Source organism: Hippoglossus hippoglossus, chromosome 20, assembly GCF_009819705.1.
Source record: "Hippoglossus hippoglossus isolate fHipHip1 chromosome 20, fHipHip1.pri, whole genome shotgun sequence".
Lineage (NCBI taxonomy): Eukaryota > Metazoa > Chordata > Actinopteri > Pleuronectiformes > Pleuronectidae > Hippoglossus > Hippoglossus hippoglossus.
Genome location: NC_047170.1, coordinates 683,231 through 700,231, shown reverse-complemented (window position 1 = coordinate 700,231; position 17,001 = coordinate 683,231). Strand labels below are relative to the sequence as shown.

At 38.8% G+C, this 17,001-nt stretch overlaps 1 protein-coding gene across 7 annotated transcripts; it reads right to left on the bottom strand.

Annotated features, from left to right (window-relative positions):
• Positions 1-850: 850 nt before the first annotated feature.
• On the bottom strand, positions 851-16,469 carry frrs1b (ferric-chelate reductase 1b). Of its 7 annotated transcripts, none has more exons than XM_034571813.1 (16): positions 16,414-16,469; positions 14,520-14,721; positions 14,279-14,430; positions 12,811-12,905; positions 12,519-12,654; positions 12,063-12,251; positions 9,968-10,066; positions 9,742-9,880; positions 8,645-8,758; positions 7,870-7,985; positions 7,582-7,668; positions 3,597-3,694; positions 3,398-3,456; positions 2,845-2,942; positions 1,411-1,478; positions 851-1,329 (listed from the first exon to the last, which is right to left on the bottom strand). In XM_034571813.1, exons 1-16 carry the CDS (start codon positions 16,459-16,461, stop codon positions 1,302-1,304), a joined length of 1,728 nt encoding a protein of 575 aa, XP_034427704.1. In that variant the 5' UTR covers positions 16,462-16,469; the 3' UTR covers positions 851-1,301. The 7 variants fall into 7 exon arrangements, with proteins under 7 accessions (XP_034427704.1, XP_034427700.1, XP_034427702.1 ...); XM_034571809.1 differs by having other exon boundaries at positions 2,805-2,939; XM_034571808.1 differs by having other exon boundaries at positions 852-1,329; positions 2,805-2,942.
• Between the last annotated feature and the right edge of the window lie 532 nt (positions 16,470-17,001).

The window sequence follows — 17,001 nt, the reverse complement described above, 5'->3', positions numbered from 1 at the left end:
TTGGCTAGCTTCCTTTATTTGGTAGGATGGAGTATTAGAGCCTTGTTGATAAAAAAAAAATATCTGAATATCGGATAGTAAAGTTGTAATATTATGAAAAAGAAAATGCTATTTCATTAGAATCAAGAATTTGCAGAACCCAGGCTGGACAAACATTTCCTCCTCCTTTTTTCTCACACAATATTTTTCAAGGTCTGATACTTATGATAATGTGGTGCTGATGTACCAAAAATATTAAGCACTACGTAATTTGTTAAACTAAAGTATAACTGAACAAATGCTCCATGCGCCTCCTTCAAACTTATTCTTGTAAAATGACAAATTATTTCTTTCTTTTACTCTGGTGATATTACCACATTATCCCTGAATTTTTTATTTTCCAACATGGCCCTAAGACTACACAACATGCTGTTTACTTGTGTGCTTAGATAACATTGTATCCAGACAGTGACACGGGAGAAAGCTGCTAAATTCTCCTAAATGGAAATGTCTCATCTTTGGTGAATGTAATAATCATTTATTTCATTGGACTCTGTGTGTGAGTAACATATAACTGTGATGATGAAAAGGATTTTTTAAAACTAATTCTTTGCCATTTAGAACTGGAATTTAAATATCTGGTCACAGACCTATGTGTCAGTATGGACATTTTTACCTGCAGGTCGCACAACACAAAAATTCACCAGTTCACCAAAATCATAATAAAGGAGTACCCTTATGCTTTATTTCACACTGTGAGATCAGGACCACCTGGCCTCTGGGGCCATAAAAGACAGTGTGATCAGACCTGTGAGAGATTTCATAAATAAATAAAAGAAATACTTTATCACGATGTATATAATATTTTTTTATTTGCAATAAAACATAAATGAAATAAAACAGTATACTAACACGTTGTTTAGCGCTTGTCAGGGTGAACAACAGCTGTTACATGTCATCACTGACACATCATAATAACAAAAGTAGATGCAGAATCTCCTGCTTTAGGAGAAACTATTAATTAATGCATGAGTGAAATTGTTCAATTTGAATGATGGAATCACTGTTACATAGTTTAACAGTTTTGGATACTGCGATGATACACAAGACTTGACAAAGAATTTAATTTTGAAATGAATTATTTTCACCCAAACTATCAAATATCAATACCAATAACATCAATAAAGCCATGACTTAATAACACTCAATCACACAACAATTACAACATAGCCTGTATGGCGATCCTTTGTCTAATAATTATAAACTTGCAATAGTTTTTATAAATGCAGCCAGAAACCCAGTATTTCCTATCAGGAACACAACTAACACCATCTTCTTGACTTTGGAAATCTGAAAGAAGTGACAGTGAAGAATCAATAAAAAAGAGGAAGGTATAACAATTTAGAAATAATAAATGAAGGCGTATCTGACCTCTCCATGCTGCAATCTGTCAAGCTGAGCAAATGAAATATTCTCTTTATCATCACTGCTGCAGTTGCCTGTGGATACATATGTGATTTTTAGTCAGACATGTTTGCTAAGTACAGAACACTAAAACCAATATATCTTAGTTCAAATACAGCTATACCAAGAACATTGCTATGTAGAGAACTGGAACATCACTGCATAGTAAAAGAACAGCCTTAGCTCTGCTGTCTCGGATACTCGATCTGAGCCTGACGGGATCCATCCTGACACGCTTGGCAAGGTTCAGATCAAATGTTTTAAATCATATTTGGGTTCAGGTCCAACTCAGTGCTTGTCAAGTGTGCGTAAGAGGGCTCTTCAGTGTGCATAGATACTATTCTTACATAAGAACAAATGCCAGATAAAGAAACATCGGTGAATGTCAGAATCTTTGCAAAAACGGCGCAAGAGGGTTTTGAGAAGAAATTTCATCTTAACAATGGTTGGTGAATGAGGCCCAAAGAGTTAATGTTACGTCTTTCATTAAGACAGATCCTGCAGATGGATGATATTTCCAAGCTAGTTCACCTTCTCATTCATTCACACCCACATAAAAACACCCACCCGTGATGTACACATACACACACACACACACACACACACACACACACACACACACACACACACACACACACACACACACACACTTACACACTTACACACACACAGTCTAATATCTTTTCAGGGCTTTAGTCATAATGCTTTAGAACAGAACAATTGATTGATTCTCTCGCTGCAGGCAGCAGCAGCACTGGCTGCTAATTGAAACAAATAGGTAATAACTACTGTTCCACGTCTCCAGGCGTTAAGAACTAATCCGAATTGCACAGCTATCAAAAGAGAAAGCTAAAGCCGTTTCCAGACATGACTAACGGAGGATGCCCTGAGTTTCACACATGTACATCGCAGCAAGAGGTTCTCCACTTCGAAGTGTTCACAACAACACAGAAATCTCCGGAGCGTTCAGGTGAGGGGGGGTGCAGCAGGCTAAAGGAAAATGTAATGTAGTAATTATGCTGCAGAGATGATGTGTTTTTGTTTGCAGCACATCAACACGTAGGCTCTTTTTACCAAAAGCTCTCTTGACATCTTGGTTGGTGTTTTCTGTGTATGGCACCGGTTTTTCATGTGGAGATTTGTGTTGTGTTTTTTTCATTAGAGTGTAGAGGTTCTCCTGTTTATTCTCACATCGATTCCATCGGACATTCTGCAGACCTTTTACTAGGGGACTGGCCGGAGAAAGTCAGGAGGCTCTCACTCAGGCATTTGCGTTCACACATGCAACCCTTCCATTAAGTGCATGTCTGAAAGCAGTTTAATGTCATTCATCCAATAATACGGGTCTGTATTGCCTATACCTCTGAGTCCGCACTGGTGGATTAGTAGCAGCAGGTCTACCATCATGATCCACAGCAGCCATCCAGTCAGCACTGCAGGAGACCAGGGACTGGGTAACAGCAGCGCCTGCTGAGCAGCACCCAGGAATACACACACTGCTGGGAGGGAGAGAGAGGACCAGTCAGTGCTTGAATTTCAACCTCAGCCATCGTGAAAGAAAACCACGTAGATCATGGGGCACACAGTACATTGTGCTTTACTGCACAGTCTGTGCTTCAAAAAAATATTGATATAGTCATTCACGTTTTGTTTCTTTTATTGATTAAACAATTTCAAGCAGTTATTTTGAATTTTTGCTTTCACTCAAACAAAATTTGTTTCTTCTTAACTAAATAATTAGTTGCCTTGAATTATAGTATACATGTTAACAGTTTATATTCTATGCATTTACAACTGGAGGTCTAGGACACTGGCATTACATATTTTGAAATAACTGCCATTCAAAACAACTAAAGTGTATAAGTAATAACTCATGGTCCTCAAGTCATCATCGAGCAGCAGCAATTTCATTTAATTTCTCCAGAATAAAATCTTTTCTAACTAGTCTTCTTACTGGCAAGTATCTGGGCAGCAGTGCCTGCTCCAAAGTGAAGCCATCTGAAGATGATCCTCCTGCCAATGTAGAGAGAGAGGAGAAGAGACCGGTCCTGGCATGATTTCAATTCACATGGGTGAAGAAGTACTACTGCTGCTTTTCACAGGACAGTGATGTGCAAGTTAGGGAGTTATTTAAACCTGGTTTCAGGTCTTACCTGGGGGATTCTGGAACTGGTCTGAGAATGGCCATTATTGGTTGGATGATAGACAGAGCCATGACGGCGCAGCCTATGTAAGGGTGAGAGCCTGCACCCTGGGAGGAAAGCGAAGACAAGAGAAAACACAGAGGAAGAGGAGCTGCAGGGATATTCTGTGGCCCACTGGGGAAATGTTCTACTATGCTGGTAAGAAAATAATCAGAAACACATTAACTGTATCTTCTCATTTACAATCACTTCTGCTGTTGTATTCTTAGGATTGGTATTCATTTAATAAACTCGTGTTCTTTGACAACCATAGCTATCAGTTGTGATTACATGAAATTTCAATGAAATAAAATCTCATCAGCCAGGTCGTTTACAAGTCTTTGGTTTATCAGTTGGAGGATCACTTTAATGGGAGGCCAAACTGACAGTGAGAAAACCTGAAATGTTGATAATAGTTCCTCACTGCACAGGTAAATTGTGTGCTCACCACTGCAATGAGTACACTAGGTCAAATATGAAGCAGGAAGTGGTGGGGGGGTGGGTGAAGTGTTCGAATCCACAAAGCACTTTAGGAATTTCTGGAGTGTCTCAAACACTTCACCCACCTCTCCATCGGCATTGGTGGTGAGTAGAGAATGAGTGAATTTTCATTTTTTTATTTTTTTATTTGGGGTGACACCCACACTACTCTCCACACCCTCCTGGAAGGAACCTGTGCATTGTGGTTTTCAATGTGTATTTGCATATGTTTTTAATCCTTATATTATTAGCATCATGATGTGAGGCGGCCGTGGCTAAGGGGGTAGAGCAGGTCCATTAGACAGAAGGTCAGGGATCTGATCCCAGTCTGCCCCATTCCACTTGCCTGTGACCCTGTGTGAGCGATTTACAGTTCAGTATTTTGCCCATTTCACCCATTCACACACACATTTATACAGTGTATCTATGGGCAGCACATTTCTTTTTCTATTAAAAACATCACAAACTAAGCGCTATCTAAATACAGAGCATTTACTATCATGATAAGCATTGCCATCCTATTGACGTAAACCTTATTTATGTTGTTATTTTCTCCTTAACCATGTGTTAGAAGTGCACGCGCTGTCCCTTCACTGAGATAACTACATTCTGAGACCTCAGAAATCCACTTACAGAGTAAGATTTATACCTTCTCATGACTTCTCATTTAGCATGCAACTTTAGAAAGAAAGTAAAGTTAAGTAAAATTTAGCAGCTAACAATTTAATAATGGTAATTCTGATATAAAAACCTATGCATGGAAATAATATTGTAATACATTTAATACATATTAAAATGTCATAAGTGAGTGCCATAAATGTCCTGGAATCCTTCACTAAACATAACTGAACAGCATTGGTAGGAATTATAATATTCAGTTAGATACAGTGTGGAAGTTGTTGATCATGAGAGGATACGAGCAGAATCCTTTTTTTAAATAAAACTACATTTCACATGTGTACATGAGCCAGTTTGCATCTTATTTGTTCTTTTTTCAGACTAGATGTCATAAGCCTGGGACAACAGCCACTAGATCAAGCGGAGGGGAACAGCTACAGAGTCAAATAACTACACACTTTATCTGTACATAAGTGTGACATGAGTGAGGATAGAACAACATCTTTCATCAGTATCTTTTCAAATAATTGAGTTATGATTCACTGGTGGACCTTCAGTCATTATGTTCGGACGGCCTGTGATGGGGAAAGACAGACACCTACAGGCCACTGCACAAAACAGGAGAATATACAGCATCTACATCAAGGAGCGGAAAATATTAACATCTTTATGTTTCAGGTCTGTTTTAGCCTTGTACTTGCAGCTACTGTCTTCTCTATTACTTTAGAATGTGAAGCATTCCATTCTCATTTTCGGCACTTTAATTGTCAGCACTGCATTTCCCTATTCAATAGGGTTTTCCTCAGGTTTATAGTTGTCCTCCATGTTTCCCACTTCAGCCAATTTCCTATTATTTCATGCTGATTGATATAATGTGAATTTTAGATTAGAAAATTAAGGATAAACATTCACTCAAAGCAGGGGTCAGGGACTAAATTAACCTTAAGTGTAAACAATGGATAAAATAGGCTATCATGTGGAGAAACATATTGATCATGTGTTTCCACATGGAGCCCCATAACATAATAATAATCATAATAATTACTTTATAAAACATGGTTTGGAGAATCTGACATGAAAACTAGATTGTTTATAGGATAGCGACATGAGACGTGAGTGAGAACCTCTCCCTTTCTGCTGCCATGACTCTGCCTGACAGTGGCAGAGGGGGGGTGGCTCCAGATTCAAACTAAAATCATCATCATGCAGACTACAGACAACATAATTCACTAAAGCCTGAAACCAGTACGCTGTGTTTCTGTAAAACATGTCTCACTTACTGTGTTTGTAAGATAACAGATCAGAACTTGAATCAATCTTTTACATTTTACTGCATAAAATGTTTAGTTTCTGTCAACTCTGTGTGTGTGTGTGTGTGTGTGTGTGTGTGTGTGTGTGTGTGTGTGTGTGTGTGTGTGTGTGTGTGTGTGTGTGTTATATAAGATAAGATTTATTACATATTTATTAGTATCCTTATTGTGTTGGTGTCTGTCCTGAAAGCTGCAGCCTCTGTGGTGAGTCAGGGTGAACAAATGCTTGGATGGACTCAACACTCTGTCACTCACACCACAGAACAGCATGTGATTATTACGGCTGAGTCATTCACACACATACACACCCCAGTGCAGCTCACAGTGTTGACCACAACGTCAATCACGGCAGAAAAAGCTTATTTACTTACTTCTACTTCCTCAAGGGAAACAGTTTTAATGAAGAAAGACTTGTGACTAACTTATCAAAGATAAAAATGATACATTATAATGATATCATATCAGTTAAATCACATTATCATGATAATCATACATTGATGGCACTCGGACAATACTATCACAGACTAAGAAATCAAAGTGAATTGATAGACAAAGCCATAGAATAATTTTTAACATTCATGTTCCCCTCAGGATGAGATGTAATAACTTTACTCCACTTAACTTTTCATCTAGTGCCAACTAGATAAAAAGATTATAATGCTAATATGTCCAACACTGACCATTACTAGTGATACCATTTCCATTAGCATCTACTTTATTTTTCAAGCTAATTAGCAATGTTTGCATGCTAACATACTCCACTAAGATGACTACCTTGGTAAAAGTGTTTTCAGGTGAACATGTTAGCCTTTAGTTTAAAACACTGATATGCATAAGTACAACCTCACAGAGCAGTATGCTACCTGGACAATATAGTGAATACATCATTATGGTATGTCTTAGCAGTCTTTCTGAAATCGAAAATAAAAGAATATTTGCTAAATGTTCTGTGAAGGTGACTCACTCCACAGCTGAAAAAAACATTTATTCATCCAATTTCACACATGCCGACTCAAACAGAGCAGAGCGTTAGGCTGCCATTCATTGTGAATGGAAAAGAACGTGTGAAAGCACATTGCCTGTGAAATTAATTGTGTTTCAGTGTGAGAATGTGAGAAAATCAGAGCTGAATATTGCTCCATCTTTGAATGTGTATGTGTGAGTGTACCATTGGTCTGAAAGCCTCTTCCAGACAACACTGATGGAGAAAAAAGGTCACAAAAAATGCCATGAAGAGGTTCTGCTACAAGGTATATATATATATATCTATATATAGATATATATATATCTATATATAGACTGACTACCGCCAACACAAGTTGTGTAGAAAAGTGTGGTGGGACTGACAAAGATAGACAGCAAAAGATTTTTAAATGCTAAGAGCCACTTAAACAGATGGAGGGACAGATGGACAAGATGGAGGGGGTATGGTCACACACACACACACACACACACACACACACACACACACACACACACACACACACACACACACACACACACACACACACACACACACACACACACACACACACACACACACTTACCTTACTCCATCCCCTCCTGTATATGAAAGGCAGAGTGAAGGCTGCACTAGTTAGGACGACAGCCAAGACCATCATGGTTCGATGGAGCTGCAAAGACAAGGAGATGAAGAGAGAAGGACTATTTAAATTCTAACTGGAATGACTGTTTAGTCATGTCCATGGAAGACAGACAGTAGCACACTAAGAATATTATTGTGAAGATTAATGTGTATGTTTCTGTCGATTCAATTTAGAGCATATTTCAGAGCATATAGAGTGTTTGAAAGACAGATACGCTGGAGTTCTCACCTGAAACCAGAGCCTTTGTCCCAGCACTGTTGTGTCGGGCCAAAAGTCTTTGTAGTGGCGAGCAATGAGGGCGGCTGTGCTCACTATCCACATCCAGACAGTCAGCATGAACACACCTGAGGACAGATCACAGGTGATGATCTGTAGATATTTGGTGGAAGGAGGGGAGATTCATGAGCTAGTCTCTGTCTGCTTCAGACCTATTAGGAATAATGTACATGTCTGTTTTATTCAGTATTGGTCAAAGTTCTTGTTTGTTTGTGGAAAGTCTTCATATTGCATTTGTTCTTGGAGATTTATTATATCATATTTAGATTTTCACTTTTATGTTAATTTATTATTCTGGAATCTTAGCTTAGCTTACATAGCCTACGCACATACCCAACGTACACAGTAGGTACACTGTAGATGATGTGTGCAAAAATGTGACCACATGTTGGCGCTACAGTGATACCACATGGAGTAAGGTTCTGTGATGTTGTCACAGATTTAATAAAAAGAACACCACTGCAGAACTTCTGATCATGACAGCCATCTCTATCACAGTGTGAACGGAAACAGGGCGATGACAGGTTATAATGTTTTATTCAGTAGTTCAACATGACAGACATTTGTATCAGCATCAGTACATGACAGAGTTACTGTGACTAATATACTACAGAACACAAAATGGCTTGATGTTGCTTTGGTTTGTCCAGCTTTGCGCTACTCTGAGATGAAATGAACACAGCAGTCTTTCTGAAATCTTCCGATTTTAGACTGTAGTGGAACTAACCATGGAACTTGATCAGCAGGGGGGAGCGCGAGCCACTTAGATCCTCCGGAGGTCCAGTAATCACCTTCTGAATGGTGGAGATGAGAGGCTGATGATGGTGCTTGTAGATCAAACCTATGGAGGACAACGTTTTACCAAAATGCACTCTGCACAAAGTTTAGACAACCTTATGGAATCCACTGTTTTTTCCAGCAGTAATTGAAGAGGAAACTATGCTATTCTCAGCCAACTGAGTCATAAAAGTATTCCCACTGAAGGTTTGAAGCGTCAGATTAAAATACACATCACCCGAGGTGAGAGAAAAAAAACTCACCACAGCCTTCAAAGTGTTTCCATTAATAAAACAGAATCAAACTCAGCAGACACATAAGAAGTTGGGAGCATGAAACTCAAATTAACAACTTTCAGCAGGTCAATGGTGAACCTGAAATAGTCAAAGGGCTTTCTTAACCTACAGCATCTACATTAGATCTGCTGCCCTACTCCTGATTTCAGTGAATAAACACAGGTCACACTACTTGGCTTATATACAAGAGAGGATTGAGGTTCATGGCCTAAGGTAGAAGTCAATTTTAGAAAACCTGTCATATTCATCCGATGTTAAAACACTTGAGGGATAGTTGCAGGATCACCAGCCGAAATTACGAAGTTTTAATTTTGTGAAAATCGTGTCTGTTACTTAACAGATTTTGGAACTTGCTTACACACAATGTGAAAAAACAACAGCTGTTTAGTAAATCATTCAAACACACACATATATATCTATATATCTATATATGTATATAGATATATAGATATATAAGCCTCACACATGAACAATAATAAAGTAAATTCAGTTTCATTTTATGAAAAACATTGACTACAAAATGTTCTGTGCAGATAAACCAGGTAGGATGAATGCAAAGTTTTATAATGTCACTCTGCACCATAGACATGTAAAAATAAATGTAACAGTATATTGTAGGCCTGTGGGATAAATTTGGAGCAGGTCCAGAGCATTACCTCAGACCAAGCAAACAGCCCTTCCAAACAGGCGGGTTTAGGACAGGTACCGTACTAGTTTATTAAATACTGTTCACTGTTTCCCACTGTCTTACCATTGTGAGATCTACCATGCGCCAGAAACAGGAAGTAGCTCTGGTTTAAGTTGAATCTGTTATGTAGGTGGATGCTTCTGTGGAAACGACACTGGATGACTCCATCGACCAGCCTCCAGGCCCGCCCCCACAGAGCCTCCTGGAAACAGAGAGGTTAGCACTGAAAACTGATGGTTACAACAGTACAGCCACTGACACTGTGTGGTGATGATCAGTCAGTGTATACCTCTGCTGCCAGCTCAGGGTGAGTTCGTCCAGAGACATATCCAGCACTGATGGTAACACTGCCTCTATCATTCTCGCAGAGATAGACGTCATCATTCCCCTACAAGGGTAGAAATATTTAGTACACACACTGATATTAATTTACAGCTCATTGCTGTCAGTACCTTAAAGTTGTTGTGTTCGCCACAGGCAGCCTTATCTCCCATAAATTCAATTCATATGTTTTGACTGTTTTGACAGTGATGTTGTGGTGGCAAAATAATAATTGGCTAGATTATGTTAAAATGCTGGTTTAAAATCAATGAAGCATTTTGATTAACTGCAGCACAGACATTAAAGGGATAGTTCACCCAGGAATCTAAATTCGACAATTATCTACTCACCCCTATGCTGATGGAGGGGTGGGTGAAGTGTTTGAGTCCACAAAACACTTTTGGAGTTTTAGGGGTAAACAGCGTAGCAGCCAAATCAAATATAATTCAAGACATTAGTGACCTATCTTCAGACATAATAAAACAACAGAAAAAACACAACATGCCTCCATACTGCTCGTGTGGTGTCATCCAAGTGTCCGGAAGACCCGGCATTCAAATTCCACTCGAAACGGCTTAATTTACATCGTGTTTAAAGCCTAAATCCACTAGCTTAGCCACTTCTGGTGGACATTTAAGCTTAAAACACAGTGAAAAATTGGTTTGTTTTGAGTCAAATATGAATGTCAGGGCTTGCAGATACTTTGATGACACCACAGGAGCAGTATGGAGGCATGTTATGTTGTTTCTGTTGGTTTATTACGTCTGAAGATATATCACTAATTTCTTCAATTGTATTGGATTTCGGCTGCAACGCTGTTTACCCCTGAAACTCCAAAAGTGTTTTGTGGACTCAAACACTTCACTCACCCCTCCATCGGGGTGAGTAGATAATGAGTACATTTTCATTCCTGGGTGAACTATCCCTTTAAAGGAGACAGTCAGGATGGATGTTGGGAGTAAAAAATGCACGACTGTCACACTAGAGGCCAGGTTCGTTTATAGAAGCACTTTGGTTGAGGCTGAAGTCACTGAAATGTTTCTGCATTAAACCAAACTATCATCCTTTGAGTCTGCTCACCATCCCCACCAGACTACAGACTTTTGGAGACAGAGCTTTAAGCGTGGTGGCCCCCACCCTCTAGAAGGCTCTTCCAATACAGAATTTCAATGCCACATCCCCAGGGACATTCCATAAACTACTCAAAACTCATAACCCTAACCCTAACCCTTAAAAATGCATATGACCTGATCTAAAACAATCTGTCCTTGTATGTCCTTAAGAGTGTTTTGCAAAATGTGTAAATTAATAACATTTGCTCATTATGTTAATAGAAATCATAAATTAGCCTTTACTATCTTTCATTCAGGATCATTTTGCTCATTCAAATTTATTGTATGGAATTTCTATATAGGAAATGCTGTACATCTGCAAGATATTAACACACCAAATGTTTTGATATTTACAAAATAAAGGACATATGGACACCCAAATTGTTTTTTTGTCAAATAAATATACATCAAGTAATTTTTTTTATAAATAATAAATAGAAACTAAAACATTGATTCCTAAATATACTGTACACAGTGACACCACTTTACACAAGTTGTTTTTTCAACTGTACAATCATCCAACTGGGTTTCAGTGTCTTCACATCAACAGTATAGGTGAACAATTTGTTTTATCATTTAAGTATAAAGCTTCAGGGCAGCACGTAAACCTAAAGTCAAGTCTCAACACATTCTGATACTGTATTGATATGAAGGAAAAACATTTGTTGCCAGGAAGGAAGTTACTTAGGGAATTAAATGCCAGCAGTTCTGAACATGTAATTTAAGGTAAACAGGGTGAAAGATTTGAAATCGCTGATTAGTGCTCAGATTTCAAGCAAAAGATAGACTCTAATGATTTCCTTCTTTCCGCCCATCACACATCATACTTTATCATTGATAAACCTGGGATTTTTGGTTGTTTAAATTGAAATAATTTTTACTTTCGGGGGTTATTTAATGATAAGTGACTCTTGAGATTGAAAAGTAAATGTCATGATAAGTAAAACTCACCATCCATTTATCGTGGGACAGGGCAAAGGACACGTAACCCTCAGTAGGCCCACTAAGTTCAAACATCACACTCCGTCCTGCTTCATCAGTGGTAAACGACAGGAAGAAACAGTGGGGATCTGACTCTGGGTCACAGCCCACTGGGTCTCTGAGGCACGATTTACTGTGGCCACACCCCACTGAACTAAACTGAGGAGAGGGAAGAAGATAACAGTTTAGATATGCTATTCTTACTCTGAATGGCAAGGGTCTTGTTATTCGGGATGAAGTGCAAACCTTCCCCTAAGGTCTGTGTTGGATCTAAATTAACAGAGACAGGGTTTCTGGAAAACTTAATTCCATTCACAGATGTTAATGTAGAAATCTCCCAAACATATATCTGTAAACCTGTAAACATGTTATTTATGAGGCTATACTTTGGATTCTTTGTCTCCCCTCTGTGGGTGAGATACTGACCTGTGTGGACAGAGCAGTGGGGCTGGTGGCTTGAGGAGATACTGCTGTGGTTGGAGCAGCAGTCATCCCTCTCAGTGACACCACAGGACCTGCAATCTTCACCCAGTAAATCTTATAGCCATGTACCACTGTCACACTGCAACAACAAATTAAACCCACCTTGACATACTGAAATATATCTCATCTTTAGAAATCTGTATAACAAGACCTGTCAGTGAATTTGAATACTGTCTGCTGGACAGCCCTGTGTGGGTGGCTCCGGATATCAACCTGCAGTGTCATGCATACTCACAGAAACTGGACTCTCTGTGGAGGCTTCTCTGGTGACTCCCACACTGCCTGGACCTGGGTCTTTTTTGTGTTTCTCGTGTGGCTCACCCCAGATCCCTTTAAATGATAGGGATTCACAGCAGCATACACACAGAAAGAACAAGCTCATTAAACACATCATGTTGATCCCCACTGAGGTGGCCTGCCAGGACTGGCAGCTTCTTAGGTCATGGTTTAGCTCATGCCTACATTCAGTAAGTAATAATGATGTGCTATAGGAGGGGAAGAGCAGCGTGTACACTGCAGGGGGAAGCAGGCGGTGCAGCAGCAGGGAGACATGGAGACAAGACCCTGAAGAGTCCAATAGGATTTATGCATTTCAGACAACAAGGAGGCTTTTTTGCTCATGTTTTTCAATAACTGTTATAGAAAATATTACTATCTGTTGACTACTTAATTATTATGAAGTAGTCTATTCAGTTATGATCTCTAATTCAGTTTATTGAATTCAGACCTTTTTGCACATGTTTCACTCGCAGTTGTTCAGAGGGCACAAATCCCCACCTTTCCTGGCTGGCTTTCAAACTAAAATATCTCTGTGTTGTAGTTATTGTAGCTGAACAGTGATTGCTGACAGCAGGGTGGTAACACAACTGTTTTGTTGTGCTTATGAAATTTGTGTTGTGGAAACATCTGCAGATTAGGTGTCCAACAAAGGCCTAGTCATCTTTGCAGCTGAGGTAAATAATTGTCTCAGACATTATTTGAGAACAAATTGGTTTTGTATGTTTGCCCAGCCATGCTGTACCTAGTCTTCAGAAAGATTCCAAACCTTTTCACTTTTGTACAATTTATTGTGTTTAATTGTAACAAACTAAATTTAACAATTTCATATTTTTTATTAAAGGAGAATTCCCTTAAAATGTTTGATTAAATCAGCAAAATTAATCAAAAGATATATGTTTTTTGGTTCATTAAAGTTTACTTGGTGTAGATCAAGGGGCAAAATATATTTATATATATATCAATTAACAATAAAGTGTGCAGTATATTGGTCTGAATACTTTGTGAAACCACATCTTACATAGATGCATGGCCAGAATAACCCCCATGAGGTTGGTGGGCCCCTATTGACCACCTGATTGAAGCAGTTTGGTTAAACTAAAGTGTAATTAAGTACCATGTCTTTACACAGGCCTCCAATACAACACAGACAGAAGACATAAAAAATAATCAGATTTATCATTTCAACTTGGCAGTAAATCAGGGGCCTCATTTAGAACTGCTGCGTACGCACAAAACATGGTCTGAAGTCACCTTTACGAGACAGATATGAGAAGGGGCCCTATGAGTGTGAGGTATTTGCCCTCCTTTCCTCTTTGGTTTTCCAGCCCATGTTAACTGTACAATCTAAGAAGATTACTAATGTTCAAGCTGGTTCATGAGAGAGTTGAGGTGAAACATCATCAAGAGGTGAAACATCTGTATACCTGAGTGTGGCCACACTGTAACAGCTGGGACTGATGAGGGTCCGTCAGGATGAAGAATCCTACTGCGGGGGAGTCCAGTTTCCCAGCATCCCGTGCTTCCATCAGGAACCCCCTGAAGAACATTGGGTCAGAGGAGGCCACTTGCAAAGAAACTGTGGATGAAGGAGAGGAAAGAAGTAAGGAGAAAGGATTAGGTCACCATTGTAGACCTGTAAAATGAAAGTTGAACAGCTTACATTACCTGTGATGTTTTCACCAGGACTGAACGTGGATTTGTCCACACTGACCATGTATGGAGGAGGCTCTGGTCTGGGCTCATGGCCGTGTTGAGGTTCCATGTCTCCACAGGCTACACCCACCTTCCCGTTACTGAACCCTCCCACTGAGTCCACACACCAGGTCAGTGCTGCGAGCGTGAAGTATAGACGCCACATTGCTGATGCCTACAGCGAAAAGAGAGGAAACACATAGAGTAAAGACACCTACTAGATCTGTAAAGATAATTGACCCCCCTCATTTTTCTCTGCCCTGCTCTGAGACTGTCTAAACTAGAATGTTTGCTGTTCACTCACATAGATGTATATATATCATGTGATGATAATAAACTTATGTGATCATAAATTCAAATGAAATGTTGTTGTTTGTGTCCCTTTTAATGGTGGAAGGTCAAAATGTGGAAAGCAACAACTAATACGTTTGGACATTTAGTCTTTGACTCACCTATATTAGAAGAACAGTCTTTAGTTATCGACACATCTTAATCCTGCACATATTAAAAAGCTTCAGTGGTTGACAGTGGGAAAAAGAAGCATTAATTGTTGAAAAAATATATATGTGGTAAAAAAAGAACTATGGTGCCAAAATACTTAATAATCTCCCACCACAAGACGTAGTTTGACAAACTTCAGATCGTTTCAATTTGATAGCCTTATCTAAAAAAGACATTTCTCTGTAGTGCAGAGGTACAGTGGAATAATCTGCACATACATTTGAAGTTGAGTGTTTCACAGCCTTATATGGTTACAGAGTAAAAGTATACTTCATTTATAATCTTAAAGCTTTAGAATTAAAACAAACCATTAGAATTAGTTAGTTTACTTTGCCGCCTGCTATTTATTTGTCATTTCCATGTGGCGGCATTGTTTTAGCTTGCTATTGGTGTTTATTTTTATCTTTATTGTGTGTAATAATTATTCAAGATGACCACAATGGAAGCAAGCCTCTGAGCTTTATTGTGTTTTAATCTTTGGTGAATTTTAATGTGTGTAGTGACTGCAGTGCAGTGTCATATGCATTTTTAATTATCAATTAATTTAATCAATTAATGATTTTGAACATTTGTGGAATAGATGGAACAAATTGAGGTTATTCATTATAGCTGACAATCCTGAAGTGGAAAAAACAGTGGCAGGGTCAAACAGAGGAAAGTGATAACAAAACTTTGTATATAATTCATTGTCTGTACTACACAGATTATGCAAAATAAAACCTAAAGAGTTACAGTTTATTCAGCTCAATTACAATCAGAGTCACAACATTCAAACATGCTGTAAAGCAAAAGAGAAAAGCCCTTGAGTAGCACACAACAAGAATAAAGAAGTCAAAGTGGTGCTCCAACATGCAGCTGATTCACTGGCTGAACGTATCTGTGTACAGACAGCAGAGGCACAGTCATCAGCTCCACAGTATAATCAGTCTGCTGCAGATCAGACTGACTTCAACAGGCTGAGTGAGATAACCAACCAGTCAGTAGAAGTTTAGCTTCTGTCTGAGAAGAGACAGGTAACTGACTTTGCAGAGTGACAGGTCAGAGGTGGGTCACCACAAAGTGAGCCAAATCAAATAATCCACTTTAAAAAAAAAAATAGTTCTCAATAAAATAAAAAAAGAAAGGAGAAGTCAACAATGCAAAGCAAGCTTTCTAAACTATTGCTACTTATAACTACTTCTAATCTATTCCACCATCTCATTCTCATCCTTTACTTTTTAAATGACTGTGCTTAGAATGAAGCTGTCTCCTGCAAACACAAATAAACTTTAGGATTGAATAAAACTGGCTCATATACAACATTTCATTTGTCACAGCGCTGAGACATTTCAAAGTCAATTATCTGAAGCAAAGTGTTAAGACTTACCTCCCCCCTGTGTTGCCAGTTTCTGCAGTGCAGCTCCACCCTGTACATAGAGAGTAGTCCTGTTGGCCCCCAGAGGGCAGGGCCTCTGCTGCCTTCACTTCCTGTAGAAGAAAATCGTACATGTGACTACTCTACTATGACACACAGTCTCTCAGAGTCCTGAGACCTGGGAGCATAATAAAACCTCCTGCGTCCAAATAGTTCCAGAAAGTCATGTTTGTAATGAGTTTACTGCTGTATTCATCAACAACACTGGTGAAAAAAAATATCATTGTTGGAATCAATGTGGGCCATAGCTCCACATTAGAATTCACGTTTTTCTTTCAAACTTCATCATCCTTCATGTCAAGTATGTTGATGTGAAAAAACTATTGGTATCAGCAACTACCAACTGACTTTTCTAACAGAAGATTTAGACTTGATTTTGTAACAGCTGGATAAATAGTGATCATTTTTCTAACGGATTTTTGAATTCTGAATGTTACTTTCTTCAGCCAGACTAATTCTAATAAGACAAAATTCGATTTTTATCTTTACCTTAACTTTTGTTGCTCTTAATTATAATGTTTACATATCTCTTGATTTCAC

Bases quoted from the DNA above. Each gene is read 5' to 3' on its own strand.
- frrs1b (XM_034571808.1), bottom strand. From the start codon at position 16,461: ATGTACAGGGTGGAGCTGCACTGCAGAAACTGGCAACACAGGGGGGAG. The intron at 12,252-12,518 runs GTCAGTATCTCA...CCCTCTCCTCAG, and splicing joins CCACTGCTCTGTCCACACAG to TTTAGTTCAGTGGGGTGTGG. The intron at 9,881-9,967 runs GTATACACTGAC...CTCTGTTTCCAG, and splicing joins ACCCTGAGCTGGCAGCAGAG to GAGGCTCTGTGGGGGCGGGC.